General features: G+C 35.8%; 1 protein-coding gene across 1 annotated transcript; it reads right to left on the bottom strand.

Annotated features, from left to right (window-relative positions):
- Positions 1-3,577: 3,577 nt before the first annotated feature.
- On the bottom strand, positions 3,578-24,379 carry LOC121026778 (PHD finger protein 14-like). The gene is made up of 2 exons (XM_040469553.1): positions 24,193-24,379; positions 3,578-3,765 (listed from the first exon to the last, which is right to left on the bottom strand). Exons 1-2 carry the CDS (start codon positions 24,290-24,292, stop codon positions 3,593-3,595), a joined length of 273 nt encoding a protein of 90 aa, XP_040325487.1. The 5' UTR covers positions 24,293-24,379; the 3' UTR covers positions 3,578-3,592.
- Between the last annotated feature and the right edge of the window lie 752 nt (positions 24,380-25,131).

Genomic DNA, 25,131 nt, shown 5'->3' with positions numbered 1-25,131 from the left:
GGAAACCAATTTGACAATAAATTTCATATAAAAAAAAAAAAAGAAACAGAGTCAAATTGTCATAGCATAGAAACTATTAATAAATTCTTTTAAATTCACATATTTTAATAAAGAAAACTAACCAGATACTTATCAAAGGCTCAATCAGAATGGGAACAATTTTATTTTTAAAATATCTGATTTTTGAGACAGTGCAAGTGGGGGAGGGGCAGAGGGACAGAGGATTCAAAGTGCTGCTGACAGCAGTGAGCCTGATATAGGGCTCACACTCAGGAATCTAACTGTGAGATCATGACCTGAGCCAAAGTGAGACACACTCAACCGACTGAGCCACTCAGGCACCCCAGAATGGGAACTATTTTTATCAATCAAATTTGATTTTGAAACATGTGTTTGTAGTGCTTTTACAATATGTAAAATAAATCCACTTTCATTGTCATTTTCATTCCATTTATTCACTCATTAATCAATTACTAAGTCACTGCTAGAAACAGAGCACCACAGAGGCAGTTTAGAAGTTACAATTATGTAATGTGAAGTGCTTTCAGCATAGTGTTGTGCATGCTATCTCTAAGTTATTAGAGTCTATTATTTCCCATAATCAGACCACTTAGAGTAAAATACTCTTCCTAAGGAATGGAATAAAAATTTAATGACAAAAATGTACTCATGGTTTTCTTACAGTAGATCACATCATTTCCTATGTAGAACTTGCAGCTCCAATCAGAAACAAAGGGTGAAAAAAAGCCCATGTGATAGAAGTCAATTTCAAAACTTCTTTCATTCTTTCCATATATTATTCTTTCCTACCTCCCATTTTCCATTTGAAACTAGAATACTATATGGCTTTGATCAAATCTTCTTGGCTATTTTTTTGCCTTGAATCAAAGCATATCAAGCTTCAACAGTATCCATCAAACTGTATCAAGACCTATAATTTCCACCATAGCCTACAGGTAAGTGTGAGTATCAATGCAAATAAAACGTTCAAATACTATAATGGAACTTTTGCCAGGCCATACCATCAAGGTAGTGTCTACATAGGTAAGACCCATAGCAGTCAGTGCAAATATTTCTCAGTAAATCTAATTAAAGAGGCCTATCTTTTCTCCATACAGAAAAAACTTTACAAGCTATTTTGTGGATTATAATAGCATGAAGAGACAGGTACTTTATAGTTTTCCAACAGAACTTTCAAATTATGAACAAGAAAAGAGGTAAAACAAATTCTCTTCCCTAAAAGCAAACTGTTTTCCAAAGTTGCCCTACTTATTCACCACAATTTATCACCAAAAATTTAAACTCTTGGAACGAAATAGTTACCACAAGGAATTTATGCAGCTGGTACTCTATGATTACCTTAAGAAAGTAGAACAATATTGGTAGTAATAAAGCACTAGTAGCAGCAGTGGAAGCAGGAGTAGAAATAAGGAGACATTTATTAACCACTTATGTTCCAGAAACTGTACTGTTTATAGGAATCACCTCATTTAATTCTCTCAAAAGGGATAAGGAAATGGAGGTTTACAAAGGCTTTATCACATGTCTATAATCACAGTTGGTAAGGAAAGACCAGAATCCAAATATAGGCAGTCCAACTTGAAAGCACATACTTCTAATGCTGTAAACTCCCTAATTCTGGTCCAAGTCCGTGCAAATGTGAAACAATGTCCATGTCAATGATACAGACTAAGGATTTTATCTTCTTGGATGGGCAATAAGGAAGAAGAGGTAAGATTTTTAGCCATTTTTCCCAGACAGCAACACCCAGGGTTCTCCAAGATTCCATGGTAGATTCTATGTTGTCCCAACAATCTTATACGGCAACATTTCTCACGGGCTTCCACTAACTCAGTTTGAAAAATAAGAAAACTATTTTTTACTTACTAAAGTAATATGTATTAAATTTTAAAGGCTATCCTTTATTTTGGGATAAAATGTATATCCTATCCTTTTCAACATTAAAATATGGCAAACCATTCTGAAAATCTGTATGTTATCTTGTTCCCATCCGAATATTAAACATGTTTTTAAAAAAATATTGAAATAACATTATATCACAAAATAAAAAACAATATATTTTAGTACTCCTCTTATATTGGGGAAGGGGGGATAGGCAGTGATCCATAAAATAAAATTTTAATCATCTATTCCAGATGGTAGTGTCTTGGGCAAAAACCAAAATCATGGGAAATGTCAACACTATTATGACAACAATCTCTCAAATTTAATAAAGATGAGTGTGAACATAGTGAAGAGAACATAGGTCTTTGTGCTAGTTATCAATTTACTGCCTCTCACCTCCAAGTCCACCTGTAAATATCTGCTAAATATGAAACAATGGACAAAATCCCTTTAGCATTTCTCCTTCACAGTGAGCATGATATTCTCCACCTGTAAATATCTGCTAAATATGAAACAATGGACAAAATCCCTTTAGCATTTCTCCTTCACAGTTAGCATGATATTAAGCTGTCTTAGGAGAAGTTGTAGACAGCACTGCAGGAGGAAGTTATTTCTCACCAGGGATGAAGAAGGACATCTGCCAGTGCTCTGCCTCAGCCACATACACCTACTCTCTGTGACCTCAGAGGCCAAGACTGGAGACAATTTTTCTGTGGCTCTCTTAACACAGACATCACACACTACAGACATCCCACCACTGCCCCAGCTCCCTCTGCAACCTGTGCCTAGACACCCACTTGCCAAGAACTAAAGACCAGTTCTGGCCCACGCAAACCAGCAAACATCTCTGCCCTCTAGTAGGTTGCAACTACACCTTCTCCAACAAAGTTGAACCCCAGTCTGTGGTGGGGTCTTCCAAGTTGGTCATTCCCTGGTTACTCTCCCTCGGCCTTAGGATATCCTTTAGAGTTCTTTTATAATTACTTTTCTTTTTAATTTTTAAAAATGTTTTTATTTATTTTTGAAAGAGAGAGACAGAGTGAGAGCAGGGGAGGGACAGAGAGAGACGGAGACACAGAATCCGAAGCAGGCTCCAGGCTCTGAGCTGTCAGCACAGACAGATGCAGGGCTCGAACTCACAAACCATGAGATACTGAACTGAGCTGAAGTCAGACACAACCAACTCAGCCACCCAGGAGCCTCTATCATAGTTACTCTTTATCATAGCTTAATAATTCTGTAAATTAAACTTTTCCTTTTAAACTCACTGTATGCGTTCTGTCTCCTGATATACTCATTAAGTCAGATAGATCTGGGTTCAAATTTGACTGTTCATCAGCCTGTGGCCTTGATCAAATCAAAATTACTTAATGATCTGAGCCTCCGGTACTATACCTATAATATGGAAAACTTTAGCCCCTGTCTCATCATAGAGTCATTACTGGGATTAAATACAACTATGGGCATAAAAGAAAATACAGATAATCAATAAATGGTCTTTTCTCCTCCTTCCCCTGATGTGTAGCCTACTGCCCATTTACTCTATGCCAAAAAAAAAAAAATATATATATATATATGTATATATATATATATATATATAAAGACACAATCAAATCTAAGTGTGTAACTGAAAAAATTATAAATAGAAGAAGACACATTACAAAGCAGACACATTAACCCATCAGAATTATGACAACAACCTTCCAGCATCTGTCTCCTTGAAAATTCCATCCTGATTGGGACATAGTTCACAGCTAGGGGAAACACCACATTTACAGGCATCACAAAACCAAGGTTCAGTGGAGTTTTCAGAAGCTGAACTCATAATTGAGTCACTCTCTCCATCAACTCCATAGCAACCTAAAAAAAAAAAAAAGTATGATTAAATAATTTATAAAATCACAAAACAAAAAGTGGAAAAAATTCTGAAAAACTAATGGTTTATAAAATGATATCAAAGTCAAAACACATAAGTGAAATTTTATAAAAATACTTTTCACCTACCATAGTATGCACAATGAAACAACCTTTTGAAAGAGTTTTAGATCTACTGAAAAAGCGTTACAGAAGTAGAAAAATATACAGTTCTTTAAAAAAAATTTTAATTTACAAAATTACATAAAAATAGAAGTTTTCATTAAAAAGAAATCAGATTACATCTAGGAACAATTGATTAACAAATATTTATTGTGCTCCCTTTGTAATGGACACTTAAATTTATAGAAGACCATGTTCATGCAAAACAAACATACAATCAAAGAAACCTCTAATGTAACTTTGGAGATGGCAGTTAAAACAAAAACCCATATAACCATAAATACAAAGTTAAGTATTAATAAAAGGAAAATAAGACAGAAACCCACACAGACATAAATTAAGGCTATAAAACAATTTGAATAGCTCGGACTAGAGTCAGACAAGCTGGGTTCCATTCACAGCTGAGCCAACTTCTAGCTCTAGAAGATAGTTGATCTTTTTTAAGCACTTACAATTCTATCTTCTGTAAAAATTTATTCATAACTCAAATTAATGAAAACAAGAAATTACTCTTTTTCTGTTTAACTTAATAATCTGAGAGAAGTTAAATTATTTAAGCAGAAAATGTGATAAAAATTTTTAAAGATCCTCATAAACATACCAAACAAACAAGATTAATTAACATAAGTCTCTACATTTTATATTAGGTCATGTTATACTTCAACTATCTTTCAATTATTAAAAGCAAAAAGTTTCTTTATCAATGCAAATATACATGCCTGCAATTATAAATTATATTTAAAGTTACTATGTGGGGTACTTGCTTCAGCAGCACAAATACTAAAGTTACTATGTGGGCTTCTAGATCTGGCTAAACTTTTTATAAAATCAAAAAGATCACTCTTAAGATTGAACTTAAAAAGAGTAGATTAGAGGGGCATCTGGGTGGCTCAGTCAGTTAAGCATCCGACTTCAGCTCAGGTCATGATCTCACGGTTTGTGAATTCGAGCCCTATATCAGACTCTCTGCTGTCAGCACAGGTCCCACTTCAGATCCTCTATCTCTGCCCCACAAGTGGGGAAGGGGCAGAACAAAAAAACATTAAAAAATGCTTAAAAAAATAAGCAGTAAAATAAACATTAAGAACAAAAATAGTAGATTAGATGTCAAACCTGTAAGCCAACAGGAAATTCAGGCACAACACCACTGTTAACATTTTGGTTAAGATCAGGTTCTCATTAAAATTCCTAAAACTCAATTTTATCAATGAACTCTGTGTTGATCAGACTGTTATTGCCTGACAAACCAACCAAACTCACTAGAAAGTGATGTTACGGGGCGCCTGGGTGGCTCAGTTGGTTAAGTTGTCTGACTTTGGTTCAGGTCATGATCTCACAGTTCGTGAGTTCAAGCCCCGCATCAGGCTCTGTGCTGACAGCTCAGAGCCTGGAGCTGGCTTCAGATTCTATATCTCCCTCTCTCTCTGCCCCTCCCCTGCTTGCGCTGTGTCTCTCTCTCTCTCTTCCAAAAATAAGTAAAAATGAAAGAAAGAAAGAAAGAAAGAAAGAAAGAAAGAGGAAGGAAGGAAGGAAGGAAGGAAGGAAGGAAGGAAGGAAGGAAGGAAGGAAGGAAGAGATGTCACATCCATTGTCATGAATAATTCTTTCTCAGTATAAAAATACCAAGAAGATGTATTGGCATGAACAGAGTACTGATAAATACGGAATCCAATGAAGGGCAACTGAAAAGTTAAGAGATAATTTCACCCAGACTATAAAAAGCCATTCAACCTCTTCATGATTTATAATAAAGAGCACTGGTGACTACAACAGTCATGACTCCTAAATAGTTTTCTTTTCCCTAAATGATGCTTGACACAACACTTCATGTTATCTAATTTCTCTTCGTCTAGAAAGAAAGACACTATGCTTATGATAAAATATCCTTAAGAGAAAAAAAATTAACGCACAAATGGTAATAAATTACAACTTCATTCTAGGCCTAATGTATGCCCTGGTCATCTCTAAGCTTGGGTATTTCTCCAATCTCCTAAGACACATTTATTACCTCTTCTGGATAGGGTGCTTCTACAGACAGATAGCCAAATTATCAACCACTCAAAGATCTCTAGCCAGGTTTCTTCTAAGAAGGTAGTCTAAGTGCCAAATTTTAAGGGGCATCCAAAGTGACCTCCAATAAACTAAAAAAACAAAAAACAAACAAAAACAAAAACATACACACAACAAAACAAAACAAAACAAAACCACTATGAGAAGCATATATACGCAATGATCGTCTGTCAAAAGACTCAAGACTTAGCACACAGGTAAGTTTATATGCATGCAGTGTAAGATGTGATTATCTGACCTGGTTACACACTAAATAGACAATAGGAGCCTAAACTAGAGAGTATCTTCTCACAAATACCAAAGATAGCCAATTAAAATAAATAAATAACTAGACAAATACTGAATTAAATCACCCAGAAAGAACTATACACAAGTAGAAAATAATTTCATCTACTCCTGAAACCAATACTGCACTGTATTTAATATTTAAATTTTAAAAAGGAAAAAATATGGATATAAAAAGAAAATAATTTACTAGATGTCATTAATTTACTAGATGTCATTAATAAGTCAACAGTCATATGTAAGTATTTTACACAATGCTAAAAACTGAATATAGATTACAATTAAAATAGGCTGGTAGGCAGAAAACTAAAAAGTTGGTTTACAACTATGACTTATATAAGCTGCCTCAAGCAGATGCCATAATTGTCACCTTTATGCTATTCAAAGGCATAAAGGCAGAACCTTATGGTTCCTTAACCATAAGGTTAATCATGTTAACCAGGAACCTTAACATGATCTGAAAATTGTGCAAAAGAATGCCAAAGAAAAGATTTCTAAGGACCCAGACTACAGTACATAAGATTAGCCAAGAAATAAAAACTCATTAATTTAATATCATTAAATTGTAGTTGGTAATAATCATCTTCACTTCTGTTTAGATATACATTTTTTAGATGGCAAACCCTAAAATGAAAAGGAAATATAATTTTCTTCTTGAGAGCAGTTATTATTGACTGTCACCAATAAAATAAAATTTTTCAATAAAGGCAACAGTAAACAAAATATTGTATTCAAAGCAAACTCAAAAACAAAATAAAAAATAATCTGCTTTTTCAAAGGGTTATACAATACTACAAGGAAAGAATCTATTTTCTTTATAAAATAATGTTCCTTTGAAGTAAATTCTTTCATCTGTATTCACACAAAGTAGGCAATTACCAAAATAACAAAGCCCCCAAGGGGCTATCTATTTTATTCATTTCATTCACCAAAATCAAGGTAAATCACAGAAAATTTCTGCGATTAGAATACAGAAAATTTCAATTCTATTTTTTAAAGAATATTCTACACACATAACAAAAATTTGCACAGAGATTAAGCCACCTACTTACTAACAACCTCAAGAATGATTTTTGAAGGATTCTCCTTGGCAATTCCTGTTCTGTAACCTAGAAGATTGGTACTATGTAAGTTCAAACATCAACCAGCAGGTGCGTATTTCTTCTTCAGCTTCAATAAGATGATTCACAGTATGTTGTGAGATTTATAGAGTTCTTCACCTGCCACTTTTCCAGTATTTCTCTGCCATGCCTATTGGGTTTACTGACCAAAGTTCTAACATGTTATGTCCACTCTAATCCATTTTAATTAATGACTAAATCCATTTTTTAGAAGTTTATTTATTTTGAGAAAGAGAGAGGGGGGTAGGGGGAACACATGTAGGTGTGCGCACACAAACGGGGCAGGGGCAGAGAGAAAATCCCAAGGCAGGGCTTCAATCTCAGCAACCATGAGATCATGACCTGAGCCACAGAAATCAAGAGTCAGATACTTAACTAAGCCACCCAGGTGCCCCAATGACTAAACACATTTTAAGATCTTTTTCTTTCTTCTATACAAAACAGAATAGAAACTACCATAAAACATGTAATTCTACCTATGTAATTCTACCTATGTAATTCTGAGTAGAAGATGCAAAAGTGCAGAGAATTTTTTTCATTTGGGTAAACACTTAAAATTAATAGACATATAAAACCTATTTCATATATTTTTCATGTTTTCAAATGTTTGGACATTCAGAATTTGAAAACATGTTTCTATGGCCATCTAATTAGGATCAACCTCTGAGCAACACATGAAACCTACACAAATTGTATTTAAGGAAAACTAATATAAATGTGTCTACAATTGTTCTGATTTATACACGGGTATGGATAATCCAGTGGATTTTTTTTCCAATTCAACTTTTCCCAGGGGAGCAGAAGACCTACAGTCTTCCAACTTCCAACTATGTAACTTTGGACAAACCACATCTCTGAGACTGAGTTAAACTGATCTGCAATATGTATTCAATAATATCTCTCCTAATTATCTCTCAGTATGGAAAGAAAAAAAATAGGAACCCAAAAGTTGTCATTTAAAATTTTAAAACATTTTTTCCGTTCTTAACATCCTATCACTAAGACCTCAGATTTTTATTAAAAGAAAAAAAAATTTAAGTAATACTATTATTTGAGAAAAGATGTGTGATACCTATGACAGAACATAAAAGAACCTAAGTTCTTGCTGACTTATAAAGTTCAAGTGGTTATAACTTGAACATACTTTACCACCCAATAAACATTCACAAGGATATATCTTTGCATATACTAAGAAATACAAATGGTCTAGGGCTAGTTAAAAGACAACAGACTGAAAATGAACAGGGGGAAAACATCTCTTAGTAGATCGTATCTCATTTAATGCATCAGCTAAGCCTAAGGTAACTGCTGCCAAGTGCATTACCTAATGCTCTATCACATACTATATGACACATATGTGACAGTTTTCTTCACACACAGTACAATCAGTGTATCAGGATAACTGACATTACACTCAGGGGTACCCTACTATTACAAGTCAGTTATAAGATCTTGTCACAAAGGTGTTTATACTAAATGACAAGTTGGAACTCTTCGATTTCAAAGAGAAAAGAGTTTCATCTATATTTGGATGAAGAGAATACTCTGAAAAGTAATCAGACAGTTATACATTTTATAAGCAATATTTCAAGTACTGTCTTATAGCAAAATCTTGACTTAAATACTTCTCTTAATTATGCTTAAGAATAAGTATATTTAAAAAAAAGACGAAAAATAAAAAGAGGAAAAATTAGAAGAAAAGATAAAGGAACTATACCAAAACACTAACCTATGGTTGTCTGGATATTAGGACTATTAGAAATGTTTCTTCTCTCTGTTCTACATTTTATTTACTATCTGTGTATTATATCAGGATGGACAGTTTTCTCAAAAATGAAATATTCAGGAAATTTCTGTTTAAACCATGAGATGTTTAAGAAAAAAAAAAATCCATGGCTGAATTATAATATAGAAGTTTGTCACTTAGGCACCTGAATTTAAAACAAACAAAAAACCCAGCAACACTAGCTTTCCATTATACTTCAGAAAATTTCCCTTTCTCTGGATTAATTTTATATAAAAATTCATTCTGGAACTTAAAAAGTAGTACAGAGAGATTTATAGCTATAACTGTATAAAAATGAACATTCTAACATTGAAAAATACCACAAAGTTAACAAGCACAGGAAAGGGTGGAGAAAATATTTACAAGAATCAAAAATATTAGCAACACATACAGGACAAAGGATTAACATTAAAACAAATTCCAGTAAATCAATAAGAAAAAGCCAAGTAGAACCTATTAAGAAATGACCAAGGATATATACAGCAAGTAATAGAAAATAAAATGCAAATGACAAGATACCAAACCTCACTCATAATAAGGTGAGCGCATATTTTAATAAAATGAGAGTCTCCAAAAGATTAAAATAAAATTTACTAATATGCAGTGTTATCAAGTAGTTTGTACACTATTGTTAAGAATATAAATAAGTACAGTTTTTGAAGGTCATTCTGGCAATTCTTTTTAAAAGTTAAAACATACTTATCTTTTTTGTTTGTTTACATTTATTTATTTTTCAGAGGCAGAGACAGAGCACAAGTGGGGGAGAGGCAGAGAGAGAAGGAGACACAGAATCCAAAGCAGGCTCCAGGCTCTGAGCTCTCAGCACAGAGCCCAACGCGGGGCTTGAACTCACAAACCACGAGATCATGACCTGAGCCGAAGTCGGATGCTTAACTGACAGAGCCACCCAGGAGCCCCAAAACATACTTATCTTTTGATTCAACAATTTCACTTCTAGGAATCTATCCCACAGAAATTATTACATGAATATGTATGACACATACTTGTTAGTACTAAATATAAGTAAAAAACTAGACACAAAAAGAAAAATAAAGACATCGTTGAACAGTTCTATAACTAACTACGTACATTAAAAAGAATAATGTATCCGTATGTACTCACATGAAAAGAATCTCAATATTAACAGATTAACAAATAAGTGAAATAAGACAAGTCACAGGGGAAAAAAAGTCCACGGTATTTGTACCATTTATTTAGACAGAGACAGAGCCAAGCAAATGCATAAGTGATATGTGTATTCACATATATACACTGGAGCCTGAGTGAAGGGACTCCCACTGGTCAAATCTGGACAATTTAACCAACAGAAAGAACAATCTGGTAATAGATGATGAGAACATAGTAATACTGAAAAGGAAAAATGGGAGAAAAATTCTCCACAAAACAAATGCTGCCTAATAAACGCAGAGGAATGACAAAATTAAAAACCCCATCTTGCAGCTACATACATAATAAATGATTCTGGCAAGAACTCATATGCCACTCTGCAAAAGATTATTGGAGAATAGGATATTAATAGTTTCCAACTTGTTATGCCACAGATTACTCGTTAATTACCAAAAGAAAAACAAATGGTTTTAAAATGGAGAGTTCTAGTTGGCATCACCTTAACTACCATCAAATTGGCATCATAGTTCTTTTCATGTGGTGGTAAACATCATCAACATAGTATTCTTACCAAAAAATGTTTAAACTGAATCTAATCATGAGGGGAAAAAAAACCAAAAAACCAAAAAAAGACAAATCCAGGTTGAGGGAAATTCTACAAGTTATTCTAAAAAATGGCTTAGATTCTTCAACACATGGTCATGAATGACTCTAAAATGTGTTTTAGATTAAAAGAGACTAAGACACAAAAAGCAACGCATAAACATGGATGGATCTTGGATGGGAAGTAGGACAGTACCACAGTGGTAACAGAGGTATAGAGGTCACAAGAAGAGTTTGCATATTACTGGCCATTAAATTAAAAAAAAGAAATTTAACGTTAATTTATTTTTGAGAGAGACAGAGCATGAGCGGGGGAAGGGGCAGAGAGAGGAAGAATCCAATCCAAAGCAGGCTCCAGGCTCTGAGCTGTCAGCACAGAGCTTGACATGGGGCTCGAACTCATTAACTGGAGATCATGACCTGAGCTGAAGTCAGATGCTTAACCAACAGAGCCACCCCGGTACCCCCCCCATTAAATTTTTTTTTAATGTGTTTACCTGTATGCACATGAGAAAGCAAGAAAAGTCTGGAAGAATACACGCCAAAGTTTTAAGTATGTTTATCTCTATGTGGTATGGAAGATGTTCATTTACACTGATATGTTCTACAATGAAAATGTATTTATGTAATATAACAAAGCTAAATGAATAGCACCTGTAGGGGAGTTAGACTACCAGAGAGGGATTGGTGTGAATACAGACCAAATTAATTAGTGATTTCCTATGCAAAGAGAAGCAAAATTCAGATGAAGAACAGTAGTTCACTGTTTTTACTTTATGTACTTCTATGTTTGCAATTTCTGTACATATTTATATGTTACTTATATTTCATAAGAAATATTTTAATAAAAATAATTTTTCAAATCTCCTAGTAACATAAGACAGTAACACTCATTTAACACCTCTACATTTAGGTTGTATTTATAGAACATAAGGAATCTGGGTAGAGGGTAGAGCATATGTGAAAGCCCCCTAATATTGGAAAGGCAAGTCATTCAAATTGGCAGGTTATGGAATCTAAAAGAGTCCTGCTGTGAGTGTGAACTTTATTCTAATGGGACAAAATGATTTTAAACGGAATAATATGAACAGATAGGCATTTCCGAAAAATTAGCCCTGAAGACAGTAGGAGAGCTGGAGCAAGAAGAGGCACATCTGTTTAGAAGTTAACACCCTAGCTCCCATCTGCCTCGAGTCTCAACCTTCTACTGGCTTAGACACCATTATTTTTTGTTTTCAGAGTTTCGTTATCTCTTCCTCTCTATGCTTGCTCCCAACCATTTCTATAAATAAATAAAAAGCCTAAATTTCTAAAAATCTCTTGGTGAGTCTGTTACCTGCCTTATATGAGAAAGTGTATTTTATTCTACAATGCCCTGGCTCCTTGCCATGACCTACACCTGCAGCTATAGTAAACTCCAGCATGACATCCAACTATGCATTCTCCTTCTCTCTCAAATTTTACTTCCTTCTAAACCAATATCATTCAAAGGATGATCGTCCCCACCTCCTGCAGGAGAATCCTGAGGTTACCTTTTAAAACTGTAGATAATAGAGTCCCACCCCAGGCCTATTATATCAGAGTCTCTAGGAGTAGAAACCAGAAATCTGTTTTAAACAAGCACCTCAGGTGATTCTTTTCCACAATGAAATCTGAGACCACTGGAAAGAACATCAGATAACTAAATAGATTATCTCTATTCTAAAAAGCATTAATATGTATTTTGTACACCACCCAAATATCAGTCACAACCACAGGAGAAACAGAAAACATGCAGGAGATTTAGAATCTGACTACATAAAATACACAGGTACTTGTTAGCAAGATATTTTCAGATTCCAATCCTTATATAGGTAAAATAGCTTCAATCATTCAAGACTATCTCCAAACAACATATTATCCCTAATTCATGTAGCTGGCAACAAATAGAACAAAAAGTATTTGCCATGATCCTTTACCACAGGATAAACAACCACAAATTCATCAAGGTTTTACTTCACATTTTCTTTAAAAAAAATAAATAAAAAAGAGGGGTGCCTGGATGGCTCAGTCGGTTGAGCTCAGTCCAACTTCAGCTCAGGTCACGATCTCACAGCTCATGAGTTTGATCCCTGCGTCAGGCTCTGTGCTGGTCGCACATAGCCTAGAGCCTACTTCAGATTCTGTGTCTCCCTCTCTCTCTGCCCCTCCCCTGCTGTGTCTGTCTGTCTGTCTCTCTCTCTCTCAAAAATAAATAAACGTTAAAAGAATTTTTAAATAATAAAAACTATATGTACATAAAATATCTCTAAATTGTCTAACACTCATTTCTAAAAATAAACAAGGTTAATGATTCTGTCCTAAAAATATTTTTCACAAGAAATATAACTTGTCTATACAAATACAAAGTAATCTCTGCTTTGATGAGCTTATTTTAATGAAAAGTAGCATAATGCTGAAAAGCAAGGAGCCATGTAAAACTGATTTCTAAATGCAAAGAAAAATTTGCATTAACAGTCCATAAATGAATTTAATAGTATAAAATGTGGTAAAATTCATAAATACCTTAAAATTTCATAAAAATAAAAAGCAATAAGCTAAATACAATATATTCAGAAATATATACTTTAGTGCAAGGATCAGCAGCCTATTCTTTGCATATCAAAATGATAGGATGCAACAGGAGTTACTCAAATAAGAGAGCTGAAAGCTATAAAGAGAAAGAGGGAAGGAGAAGGGACAAAAGCAGGGAAGGAGAGTGTTTCGGTCTACAGAACCAACAGTTCCAGCCAAGGAGATACCTAACTAGGTGTTTCACCTGATAGCCCCTTGCTAGGTGTGTCTCACCTGACTGCTCCTCGGTGCTGAGGACCTGCACCGAAGCCTCCTGAAGTAACCTTAAAGTTACCCTTCGCTCACTGTTATACTAAAATCTCCTCCTATGGGCGGAGCTTTCTGCCATTTTTTGAACACATGATGTATGCACTAGCATGTCGACATGTTAAGCATGTACAATTGAAACAGAAGCACCTATGTAAGTTCCCTATAGTACTCCCTAATACGCTAAATAAAAGCTTCCTGTACTAACCCCATGGGAGACAGTATTTAGAGAGCTATCTTCCTGTTCCCTTACTTGTAACAATAACAATGCTTCCAACCCTTCCTCGGGTTGTGTTCAATTTGATGCACCCCAAGCAACAAACCTCTTGAGTTCAGTTACAAAAAGAACACATGCAACTCACTCACAACTCACAAAGATTTACCAATAAGGTATGTTGCACTCAATACACCCATAGCACAGAATCTATAATTCATTTATAAAACTGTATTCTTCGCTCTCATTTTACATGTTTTCTTTCCTCTATTATATATAAACAGCAGAGACTATATCTGGTACATCCTCTAGTTTCCTAGCACATAGTCTTAACATTTAAATATTTATAGAATCGGGGCACCTGGGTGTCTCAGTAGGTTAAGCGTCCAACTTCAGCTCAGGTCATGATCTCACAGTTCTTGAGTTCGAGCCCCACGTTGGGCTCTGTGCTGACAGCTCAGAGCCTGGAGCCTGCTTCAGGGATTCTGTGCCTCCCTCTCTTTCTGCCTCTCCCCTGCTCAAGCTCTGTCTCTCTCTGTCCTCAAAAATAAATAAAAATTAAAAAATTTTTAAAAATTTAAAATATAAATATTTACAGAATATTTAATATTTAAATAAATGTATTTAAATGGTAGTTAATGCTTACATCAACACCATAGAGAAAGCTGTGCTCACCAAATCTCTCCCTTCAATCCTCTCTAGGTGGCAAAAAAAGCAATACTAGAGAGACAGAAATGTTGATGGGACCTATGACTCAAAGACAGCACGAGGGAAGTCTAGTACTGGGGAAGTGGGGGTACACAAAAGAGTACTTTCAATACTTTCAGTGGTGTATGTACATAATAGATATTGCTACAGTCAACAGAAGGCGGGTCCTGGAGGGACTCATGCATTAAAGCCCTTTGTCTCTCTTAGTCCTTAGGAGAGAGAACTGGTAGGATCCCAAGTGATTCCATTAACCCTTTCCCCTGTTGACTTGTGGTTAAGTTTCTACCTTTGTTAGTCTGGGAACCTGATAAAGAGTAGAGTATCAATTGTGTTACTTGGAAATATTGCTTATGGTAAAAATGACTCTCCTTGGCAGACTGCATCTGAACTGAAAGTAACAATAAATGGGGGCGGGAAGTGGGGGGAGGCGTATGCATAGCCCAAAGAAGATGGCTCCCAGATGACTATTTGCTTGCTATAGGGACTATTACAAAGACTCACAAAAAATGAAGACCTTGGAGGCAACCTGGAATTGCGTTCTTTTAGCCTTCTCAATAAACTGGTGCTAAATATGCCCAAAGGGTAGCCCTGAAAATTTTAAAGTTTAGATACCCTGGTAATCATTGCAGAGCTACTTCTCTGTATTATCAATGGAACTAATGTTTTCATGTGTATATGAAACATCCTGGGATCTTGTCAAAATACAGATTCTAATTTAGAAGGGACCTGTGATTCTGCATTTCTAACAAGCTCCCAGGTTACACAGATGCTACTGCTTAATGCTGTGGATCCATGAACCATACTTTGAGTAGCAAAGCTTTAAAAAACTACTGAAATAGGTTAAGAGTGACATTTTAATTTAAATACTAGGAGTTGTAGAACATTTTTAAAACTTATTAACTTTAAATACAGCAAGATTGTTATACAGGGAGAAAGACCTTGAAAATGAAAATAATTCAGCAGTCATGAAAGTTCCTATTAGGATAAGTGAAGAACTGACACTTCTAAGAGGCTGCTAACTCCATTTCAGGGGAAGAAAAAATTAAAATGGAATAAGAACATGGTACACCTAGAAAGAGACAAAAAAACAAAAAAATCTAAATTATCTGGATCAAGTCACAAGTCATGACTTATTTTTTCAACTCAGGGTCTAATTAACATGGGCTAGCAACAGTGTAATGACCCAAAAAAGGTCCAGAAGATATATGTTGACCAAGATGAATATTATTATACTGAGACTTATCATCATTACTCCTTCCCAGAAGATAAAATCAAACCAAAGATTATTAAGCAAGGTTTTTGTTTTATTTTTATTTTTCTATTAGTAGATTCTACTGATGTAAAACTAGTGATGATGAAAAATTCTTCATAGCTCTATTAATCAATATAATTTATTTCTAATACTACCTAAGTATTACCAAAAATAACTTAAACGGAGACTGAGGAGTATATCCATATCAAAACAACCCTTTCTCAAACATACTACTCAATACTACCTGGTAAAGGAATTTTTTAGACTAGACAAACACAAATAACCTATAGGAAATCAACTTAAAAAGGATCAAAGTATAGGGGTGCCTGGGTGACTCCGTTGGTTAAGCATCCAACTTTGGCTCAGGTCATGATCTCACAATTTGTGGGTTCAAGTGCCGCATCAGGCTCTGTGCTGACAGCTCAGAGCCTGCAGCCTGCTTCAGATTCTGTCTCCCTGTCACTCTGTCCTTCCCCCGCTCACACACTCTCTCTAAAAAATAAACATTAAAAAAAAAAAAAAAAAAGCTATACTCTTAAAAAAAAAAAAAGGACCCAAGTACCATGTTTGATATGTTTACTGACAAACACCCTATAAGAATTGTATTAGAATATATTAACCATCACTTTAATTCATGTCTACGAAAAATACATTAATGTTTAATCACACTTGTCCCCTAAGCCAAAACATAATGTAAAATTACCAAAACTAGAAATGTTTCAAGCTATTAGTTCTAACTCTAGTAAGAAAGCACGGGGGAAAAAAAAAAAAAAAAAGAGGGAAAAATATAATCACAATTATACAACACAATCTCCAACATTAACAAAGGAAATGGGAAATTACACTAGAGGGGAAAAGTTGTAACATAATTAAAAAAAAAACCTCTCAAGAATTATGTTTTACCTATGATTTATAATTTGCACCTTAACTTTGAATTTATCTGAAGTTCACAAAATTCACAAAACTACCAACAAAGCAATAATACCACAACATATTCACCTAAAGAGGTAGAAAATTATTCAATTTCCCCATTTATTGTCTTATTTATTTATTCTACATATTAGCTACCTCTCAAAACACAAAGCTTCACACTCAAGAGCATTAATTTCCCTTTCCTGTCTTCTCTTTTTCCTTCTTCCATAACAAAAATAGGTCTCCAATTCTAATGACTCAGTCTTACAAGAAAAACGAGCAATCATTAGCAAATACTTAAGAACATTTGGAACTTGAACTGCCATTAGAGCTGGTTAAATGAATTATGCAGGAAAATATGCTACATGACTTTACAGACACAACTTGCTTTGACCTAAATGGAATTACCACTCAGCTTGATCATCTTTGTCTGCCTTGTCTCAGAAAGAGTTTTTGGCTATTTTTAAAAAATCAGAACTACCTTAAAATAAGGTAGATTTGACATAAAAAAGGCTATTCACCTGAAGGACAGGTCCCATTATGAACCTTTAATACAACTCTAAGCATGTCAAGGGTACTAATGGGGTGCCCTTCCAGAAATCTACATTTGTTTGCACAATGAATCTACTGGGTAAGAGCTCATACTAAGAATCCAAGGTGCATTAAGTCTGAATCAAAGACAAAAGAACAAAGAGGTGGTACATAGTACTGGTCCCTAGTGGACTCAGGCTTAAGTCCCAAAGGCAGGAGCTTTAGAAGAGTAATTGCTTTACTATTATAGCTGTGCAACCTTGAGACCACAAGGCCTCAGCAGTCTGTGCACCAGCACCAAGAGATAGCACCCTCAAAACAGATGGGGAACTATACATTCAAATACCTCCAGGGAAAAAGCAACTGACAAAAATGAGTAAGTGATCTGGGAAAGGATTATGGTGAGAAAACTAGGCTTCACCAGCAGGAGGCAGCCCTATTCAACTCTAGCAGACTGTTGCCCTCAGAGGAAATACTGCTGCCAGCACTTTAAGAGAAGTTTGAAATCCAAAACGTGTGAAATAAATATCCCAGTTTTTCAATGTTAGGAACCAACTCAATTTCTTAAAACCACTGTGCCAGCCTTAGAAAATATATCCATGGTCAAACCGATGACCTATGAAGTAGAGATAGTGCTTTCGGCATGGTGAGAAATCAACAACATTAACAGGAGAGGTCATGCCTGCATCACACATCAGCAATGAGATTTATGGATATAGGCAGTGGTAACATATTTGTGATCAACAGTGGTGATGAATACAACAAACACATCAGCCGCACAGCAGCTGCTTTTGATAGTCACCTATTCTGCACCTGTTCCAAGGAATCTGAACATGCTGGGTGGGAAAAAAAAAAAAAAAGGAAGAAAACAAAACAGACATACACACAACCATGTTGAACTAGTCTGTTTATATTCATTACCACTAATCACAAGTGGTCCTTTATAGCTTTCTGGCAATAAAATATACATGTAATACACATACATACATACATACACACACACACACACTTTATAGCTTTCTGGCAATAAAATATACAGGTAATACATACACATACACACACACACACACACACACACACACACACACACACAATCATATAGTATTATGTAAACAGTTCCCTAGTCCATTTCATTCTTCCAAATAACTATTTTATACCAACCTCTCTTCCCAAATCTCCCACACCTCCCTCATCTCTACTCTTCTGCTAATGACTTTGCTTCCCATTTCACTGAGAAAACAAGAAGCATTCAAAAAATAAGTTCCACAGCTCCAACCACCACATCTAACAACCTACGTAATCTGTATCCATATATCGTCTCCCTCCGGTTACTCTGGCTACTCATATTTACTCAGTCTCTCCACTTGGTGTTGGATCCTATCCCCTCTAGCCTTATACTCAAAACCCTTGCTCCAGCAACTCCTTCCTTTTCTCTCCTTAAATGATCATCAACTCTCCTTTTCCACTGGTCACTTCCATGTTAGTATAGCACACTAACATATTATATAATCTCTGCATCTGTGGTACACAGCCTCTAGGATGGTCCCAATGATCAGTGCCCTTTATATTAACAATTTTAGAAGGTCCCCTCCTACATTTAAAGTTAACTAGGGCTGGTCTGCTGAACAATATGTAGAAATTATAGTATTTATTTCTAAAATTAGGTTACAAAAGACACTAACTCTCTCATATAATTGCTTCTCTTTCTCTCTGATCACTCATTCTGAAGAAAAATGTCCTGTCATGAAGATACTCAGGCCCACACAGTGAAGAACTGAGGTCTCCATCCAAGAGCCACCAGAGAATGGAAGCCTACCAATAACTAGTTAAACAAGCTTAGAAGCAGATCCTCCAGCCTCAGTCAAGCTTTGAAATGGCTAAAGCCTAGGCCAACAGCTTTGACTACAACTTCATGAGAGACCCTAAACCGGAATCACCCAACTAACCACGCCCAGATTCTTGACCATTAGAAACTGTGTGAAGTAAAAAATGTTTGTTGTTTTAAACTGATATATTGTGGGATAATTTGTTACAAAATACATAACTAACACATCATCTAAAATAAGAAGAAACAAACCCTCCCTCAAACTCCATAACCCTTTTAGCAAAGATCCCATCTTGCTGCTTCTCTTTATATAAAAAGTCATCATAGGAATTGCATTTAATCACTTTCCTTCTTCTATCCCCACTTGAACTCTCTTGAATCAAGATAACCACTGATGCTCATGTGACTAAATTCAATGGTAAACTCTTGATTACCATGCTTGATTACCATAGAAAAACAAAATGAGATATAAACTTACATGTACAAAGTAAAGCATGTGCATACACACTGACAGAAAAGGACAAAAAGACCAAGAAACATCTAACATTCTTGAGCACCTAGTTACTAAGTATAGAGAAGACAAAGAAGAATCAGGATATACTAAATACACATGAGACATGAACACAATATACATGAGGCCTTAGTATGGCCACCGATCAGTGACACCATTCTGACTCCATGTGTCCACAGCCTAAAAACACAAAGCCCATGACTATTTTGTAGGTTAACTGCAGAACTAAAGCTATAACCAGGCATACTTGTCCCTGGATCTAAGAGAGTGTGTCTTTGGCCCAGGGTACCATCTATGTGGGCTCTGGAGCTGAAAAGGCAGAGAGAGCCAGGACATACAATACAAACTGTGTACCATAAGATTCAGGTGATCCTTCCACCAACTTGTACTCTATCATAAGTGTGTTAACTAATCACATTTTTTTCCCCTTGCTTCTCTTCATGTATTTTATATTTACTTAATAAACCACGTAAGGCGCAGTTGGGTGGCTCAGTAAGTTGAGCATCTTGGTTTCAGCTCAGGTCACAGTCTCATAATTAATGGGATCAAGCCCCATGTTGGGCTCTGTGCTGACAGCATGGAACCTGCTTGGGATTCCCACCTGCCCCTGCCCCTTCCCCATTCGTACACTCTCTCAAAATAAATAAGCTTCAAGGTAATAAATAAATAAATACATAAATAAATAAATAAATCAACCAACCAACCATGTAATATAAGCATTTTGTCCATAAACCTTTTCTCCCACAACCTTTGAGGTGGCTTATCTGGCAATATACTTGGGAGTCTACCATTGCATTAGGATAATTTGCCACAGGACATAGTCTTCATCTGACTCTAAAACCAGAATTTGATAGTTACTCACTTTCTCTGTTTGAAACATTTTCCTTACATAGCTTCTGTGACAGTACTCCTGGTTCTTCTCCTATCCCATTGGCCATGTCTTCCCCATCTCCTCTGAAGTGCTAGAACCACTTCACTTTTTTTTTTGATCAGTCCCAAATTTTTATCTCTGGTCCCAACATCTTACCTAAACTCCAGACAGTTTAAAACCAAATTTTTACTATCTACCTCAAAACCGATTCCTCTCTTGCATCATTGCAATGGTCTCCCTGATTCCCAATTTAGACCCACTTCAGTCTACTCCCAACCCAATAATCATTGGAGTGATCCTTCCAAAACATAAATCAAATCATATTAATCCTCTGCCCAAAATTCACTTAGGTCTCCCCACATCCATCACAGTCAAATCTAAAATCTATGGGGTGCCTGGATGGCTCAATCGGTTAAGCATTGGACTTCGGCTCAAGTCACCATCTCACAGTTTGTGAGTTAAAGCCCGCATCAGGTGAGCACGAGCCCCGCACTGCGTGAGCCCTGCTTCTCTCTCTCCATCTCTGTCCCTCTCTGCCCCTCATGGGATTCTCTCTCTCCCTCTCTCTGCCCCTTGCTCACTTGTGCGCGCGTGCTCTCTCTCTCTCTCTCTCTCAAAATAAAAAAATAAACTGTAAACATTTAAAATAAAATAAAATAAGGAGCGCCTGGATGGCTCAGTCAGTTGAATGTCCAACTTTCGCTCAGGTCATGATCTCATGGTTCATGAGTTCGAGCACTCCATCAGGCTCTGTGCTGACAGCTCAAAGTCTGGACCCTGCTCTGGCTTCTCTGTCTCCTTCTCTCTCTCTGCCCCTCCCCTACTCACACCCTGTCTCAAGAATAAATAAATGTTAAAAAAAATTTTTTAATAAAATAAAATTAAAAAATAAAATAAAATCTATGACCTGCAAGGCCTCACCTGGTTTAATTCCATCTCTACCTTCACCACTCGCAAGCTTGTTCACCTAGTTCCTGCCATTATATAAACACTCCAACCATGTTCCCACTTCAAGATCTTTATACTTGCTACTGCTTCTTTCTAGGGCACTCTTTTTCCAAATAGTTGCATGACTTGCTTCCTTACATCCTTCAGGTCACTGCTCAAATATCACCTTATCAGAGAGGATTTTCCATTTCACCCTTTGTAAACGCAAACTTCCACCTGCCCGTTAACCACCCCCATCCACAGCATTTCCAATACTCCTTGTCCTGCTTTATTTTTCTCCATAGTCCAGACTACCACCTGATATATATTTATTTTTTTTTTATTTCTTCATTGCCTGTCTCTCTTACTAGACATTAAGCTTCAATGTTTATATTACATGCCTAAAACCTATAGAATGCAAGCATATAGAAGATACTCAATAAACATTATTAAAAAATAAGTGAATGAGTAATAGTAATAGGAAACATTTCCATAGTTGAGACTTGGCAGCAAGGAAGGGAAGCTTCATATGAAGGCAAGAGAACTGGCCACAGAAGCACAGACCCTGCAGGTCCCATAGGCCCAGACGAATACCAGAACTATTTGGGAGGAGGGCTGTAACATCAAAAGAGCAGGTAAAGGCAAGGCCACAGAAAAACTGCTCTGTGGTTGTCATGGCCCGATAGAAAAAAATCAGCTGACAAGACAAAATAACAACTTTACCACAGAGAAACTTGGAAGACACGGTCTCAACCAATTGATCAAAGTAACATCACCAATAACTGGAAAAATAAATATTCTATGCTTCTTAATATGATACAATGAGAACACAACTCCTGTGGCATTCTTGCCAAAAGCATGTCACCTGAATCTAACCATAAGAAAAGATAAGAAAAAAATAGTATTAATGACATTCTATAGAAGAACTGGCCTGTATTCTTCAAAAATGCCAATGGCAGGAAACACAAGGACTCAAAAATGTTCTAGATTAAAGATGACCAAATAGGCATAATGACTGAATGCAATGCATAATCCTAGATTTTATTTTGCTCTAACTGACATTATTGGGATGACTGGCAAAACATGAATACAGTCAGTAGATTACATAGAGTTCAATCAATGCTGAGTTCCTGACTTTGATAATTACATGGTTATAATTATATGGTAAGAAAATGCTCTTGTTAAGAAGTACACACTGAGGTATTTAGGGGTAGAAGGGGACATTATGTCTATGGTTTATCCTCCTAGAGTTCAAAACAAAATTGCTACAGGACAGAAGATAAAATAGCAAAATATTACCATGTGGGAAATCTGAGTGAAGAATATATGGGAATTCTTTGTAGTACTCATAACTTTTCTGTAAGTCAGAAATTATGTCAAAATAAAAAAAATAAGTGAAAAAACAAATACATTAATGAAAAAGGTTCAAAAATAAAATGGGCAAAAATATTCTCAATATATTATAATTAGTCACTCTTAGCTCAGATCTTAAAAGATAATCTCTAGAGGTGCCTGGGGGGCTCTTGATCTCAGTTCAGGTCAGGACCTCACAGTTCTTGAGACTGAACCCTGCACTGGGCTCTGTGCTACAGCAGGGAGCCTGCTTGGCTGCTTGGGGTTCTCTCTTTTCACCCGCTCTCTGCCCCTCACCTGCTCGTGCTCTTGCCCTCTCTCTCTCAAAATAAATAAACTTAAAAAAAAAAAAAAAAGACAATCTCTATAAATACTGGTTTAAAATTGAAAATTATAACCAGGAAAGAAGAAACTATGTATCACTAGACTTAGAATGTAACTTTTTATTTTTAAAAAAAAATTTTTTTTGGGGGGCGCCTGGGTGGCTCAATCGGTTGAGCGGCCGACTTCACCTCAGGTCATGATCTCACGGTCCGTGAGTTCGAGCCCCGCATCGGGCCTGTGCTGACGGCTCAGAGCCTGGAGCCTGTTTCCGATTCTGTGTCTCCCTCTCTCTGACCCTACCCCGTTCATGCTCTGTCTCTCTCTGTCCCAAAAATAAATAAACGTTAAAAAAAAAAAAAAATTTTTTTTTTAATTTTTTTTTTAATGTTTATTTATTTTTGAGACAGAGAGAGACAGAGCATGAATGGGGGAGGGGCAGAGAGAGAGGGAGACACAGAATCGGAAGCAGGCTCCAGGCTCTGAGCCGTCAGCCCAGAGCCTGACGCGGGGCTTGAACTCACAAACCTTGAGATCGTGACCTGAGCTGAAGTTGGACGCTCAACCGACTGAGCCACCCAGGCGTCCCAGAATGTTAAATAACATTCTCCCAGACTAACATACTAGACTTTTTCCTGTATTTAAACAGTCTTTTTTTTCTGTATCTAAATTTCATGTAAAAACTAGAAATAAATGCCATCAAGAATGAAAATATTTTAACACTGACCTTCAATGTTATGATTTCCATATAATATTTCTATTTCAATCATTTAAAAACACATTTTTAAATTAACATAATCTGAAAAATAACACCCTCATACATTGAGGATTTGAGATGTCGCTTCAATTGAAACACCATGAAAGACTGTAGAAGAACTTTAGAACAGTACAAATGCAAAAGACCTGATTTTACTCATTTAAATTCAGTGTCAATTAGCTGTTTCAACAAGGAGACAAAACAAAACAAAATTACCTTCATGGACCGTAATGCCACAATTGTCACACTGAATTATTTCATCAGCATCCTCGCTATTATCTCCAAGACAAACACAGCAAATCAGAATGTGGTCCATTTTTTGAGAACTCCAGTTTTGACTCTTCTCAAGAATCAGCGAGTCCTAATATTAAAATATATCAGAAAAATCACGTTTAAATTAAAAGATAATTTCAATAAATAAAATTCTCACTTAGTTATTTTATGGATTTCTAAAATTATGCTGCATTCTCCATTCTTTTAGTAATTTCAAAGCATATTACACTTGAAAACCCATCTCTTTGTCAAATGACCCTCAAAGCACCCTCTAATTTTTCATTTTCTCTACAAGTCCCATATTCTCTCTCCTTTAAGAAATGAAAAAGCAAGCATGCAACTCTTCATCTGCTTTGCCATTCCAGATTATAGTCTGACCCCTTAAACTAGGAGAAAGGAAAAATTAACTCACATGTAATTATTAACCGTACAACGGGTTTAAAAAGTTTAACACAGGGTTCCTATACTTTGGAAGCTTATACTCTTACCTTAAGGGAGACAAGACACACATATGTTAAACAGGAAAAAAAATCAATTCAAGATAACACATAAGCAAATATGTATGTGATGGCATAGTTACAGACTCTACACTCCTTAACTGCTGAGGAATTCAGAAGTTCCAGGGTCATCAAATTACTGGATGACAGATCCAAGAGAGCCTGCATAGACATATCTGTGTATACAGAGACAGAAAACTATCTAAAAAGGATCCAGATTGTCTAGTTGCTAAAGAGTGAGAGTACTCTAGTAGGTTCATGTCAAGAAAGATCTAGTGTAAACTAATAAAGATATGGAGCTAATTATAATATAAAAGGAGGAAGACATAATAAATATAAAGATAAAATTAAAGAACAGTTTACCTGTCTAATTTAAACTGCATTA

The sequence above is a fragment of the Herpailurus yagouaroundi genome, unplaced genomic scaffold, assembly GCF_014898765.1.
Source record: "Herpailurus yagouaroundi ecotype Mexico unplaced genomic scaffold, PumYag 162454, whole genome shotgun sequence".
Classification (NCBI taxonomy): domain Eukaryota; kingdom Metazoa; phylum Chordata; class Mammalia; order Carnivora; family Felidae; genus Herpailurus; species Herpailurus yagouaroundi.
Note: the sequence above shows the minus strand (reverse complement) of the source record. Positions and strands in the feature narration are given on the sequence as shown.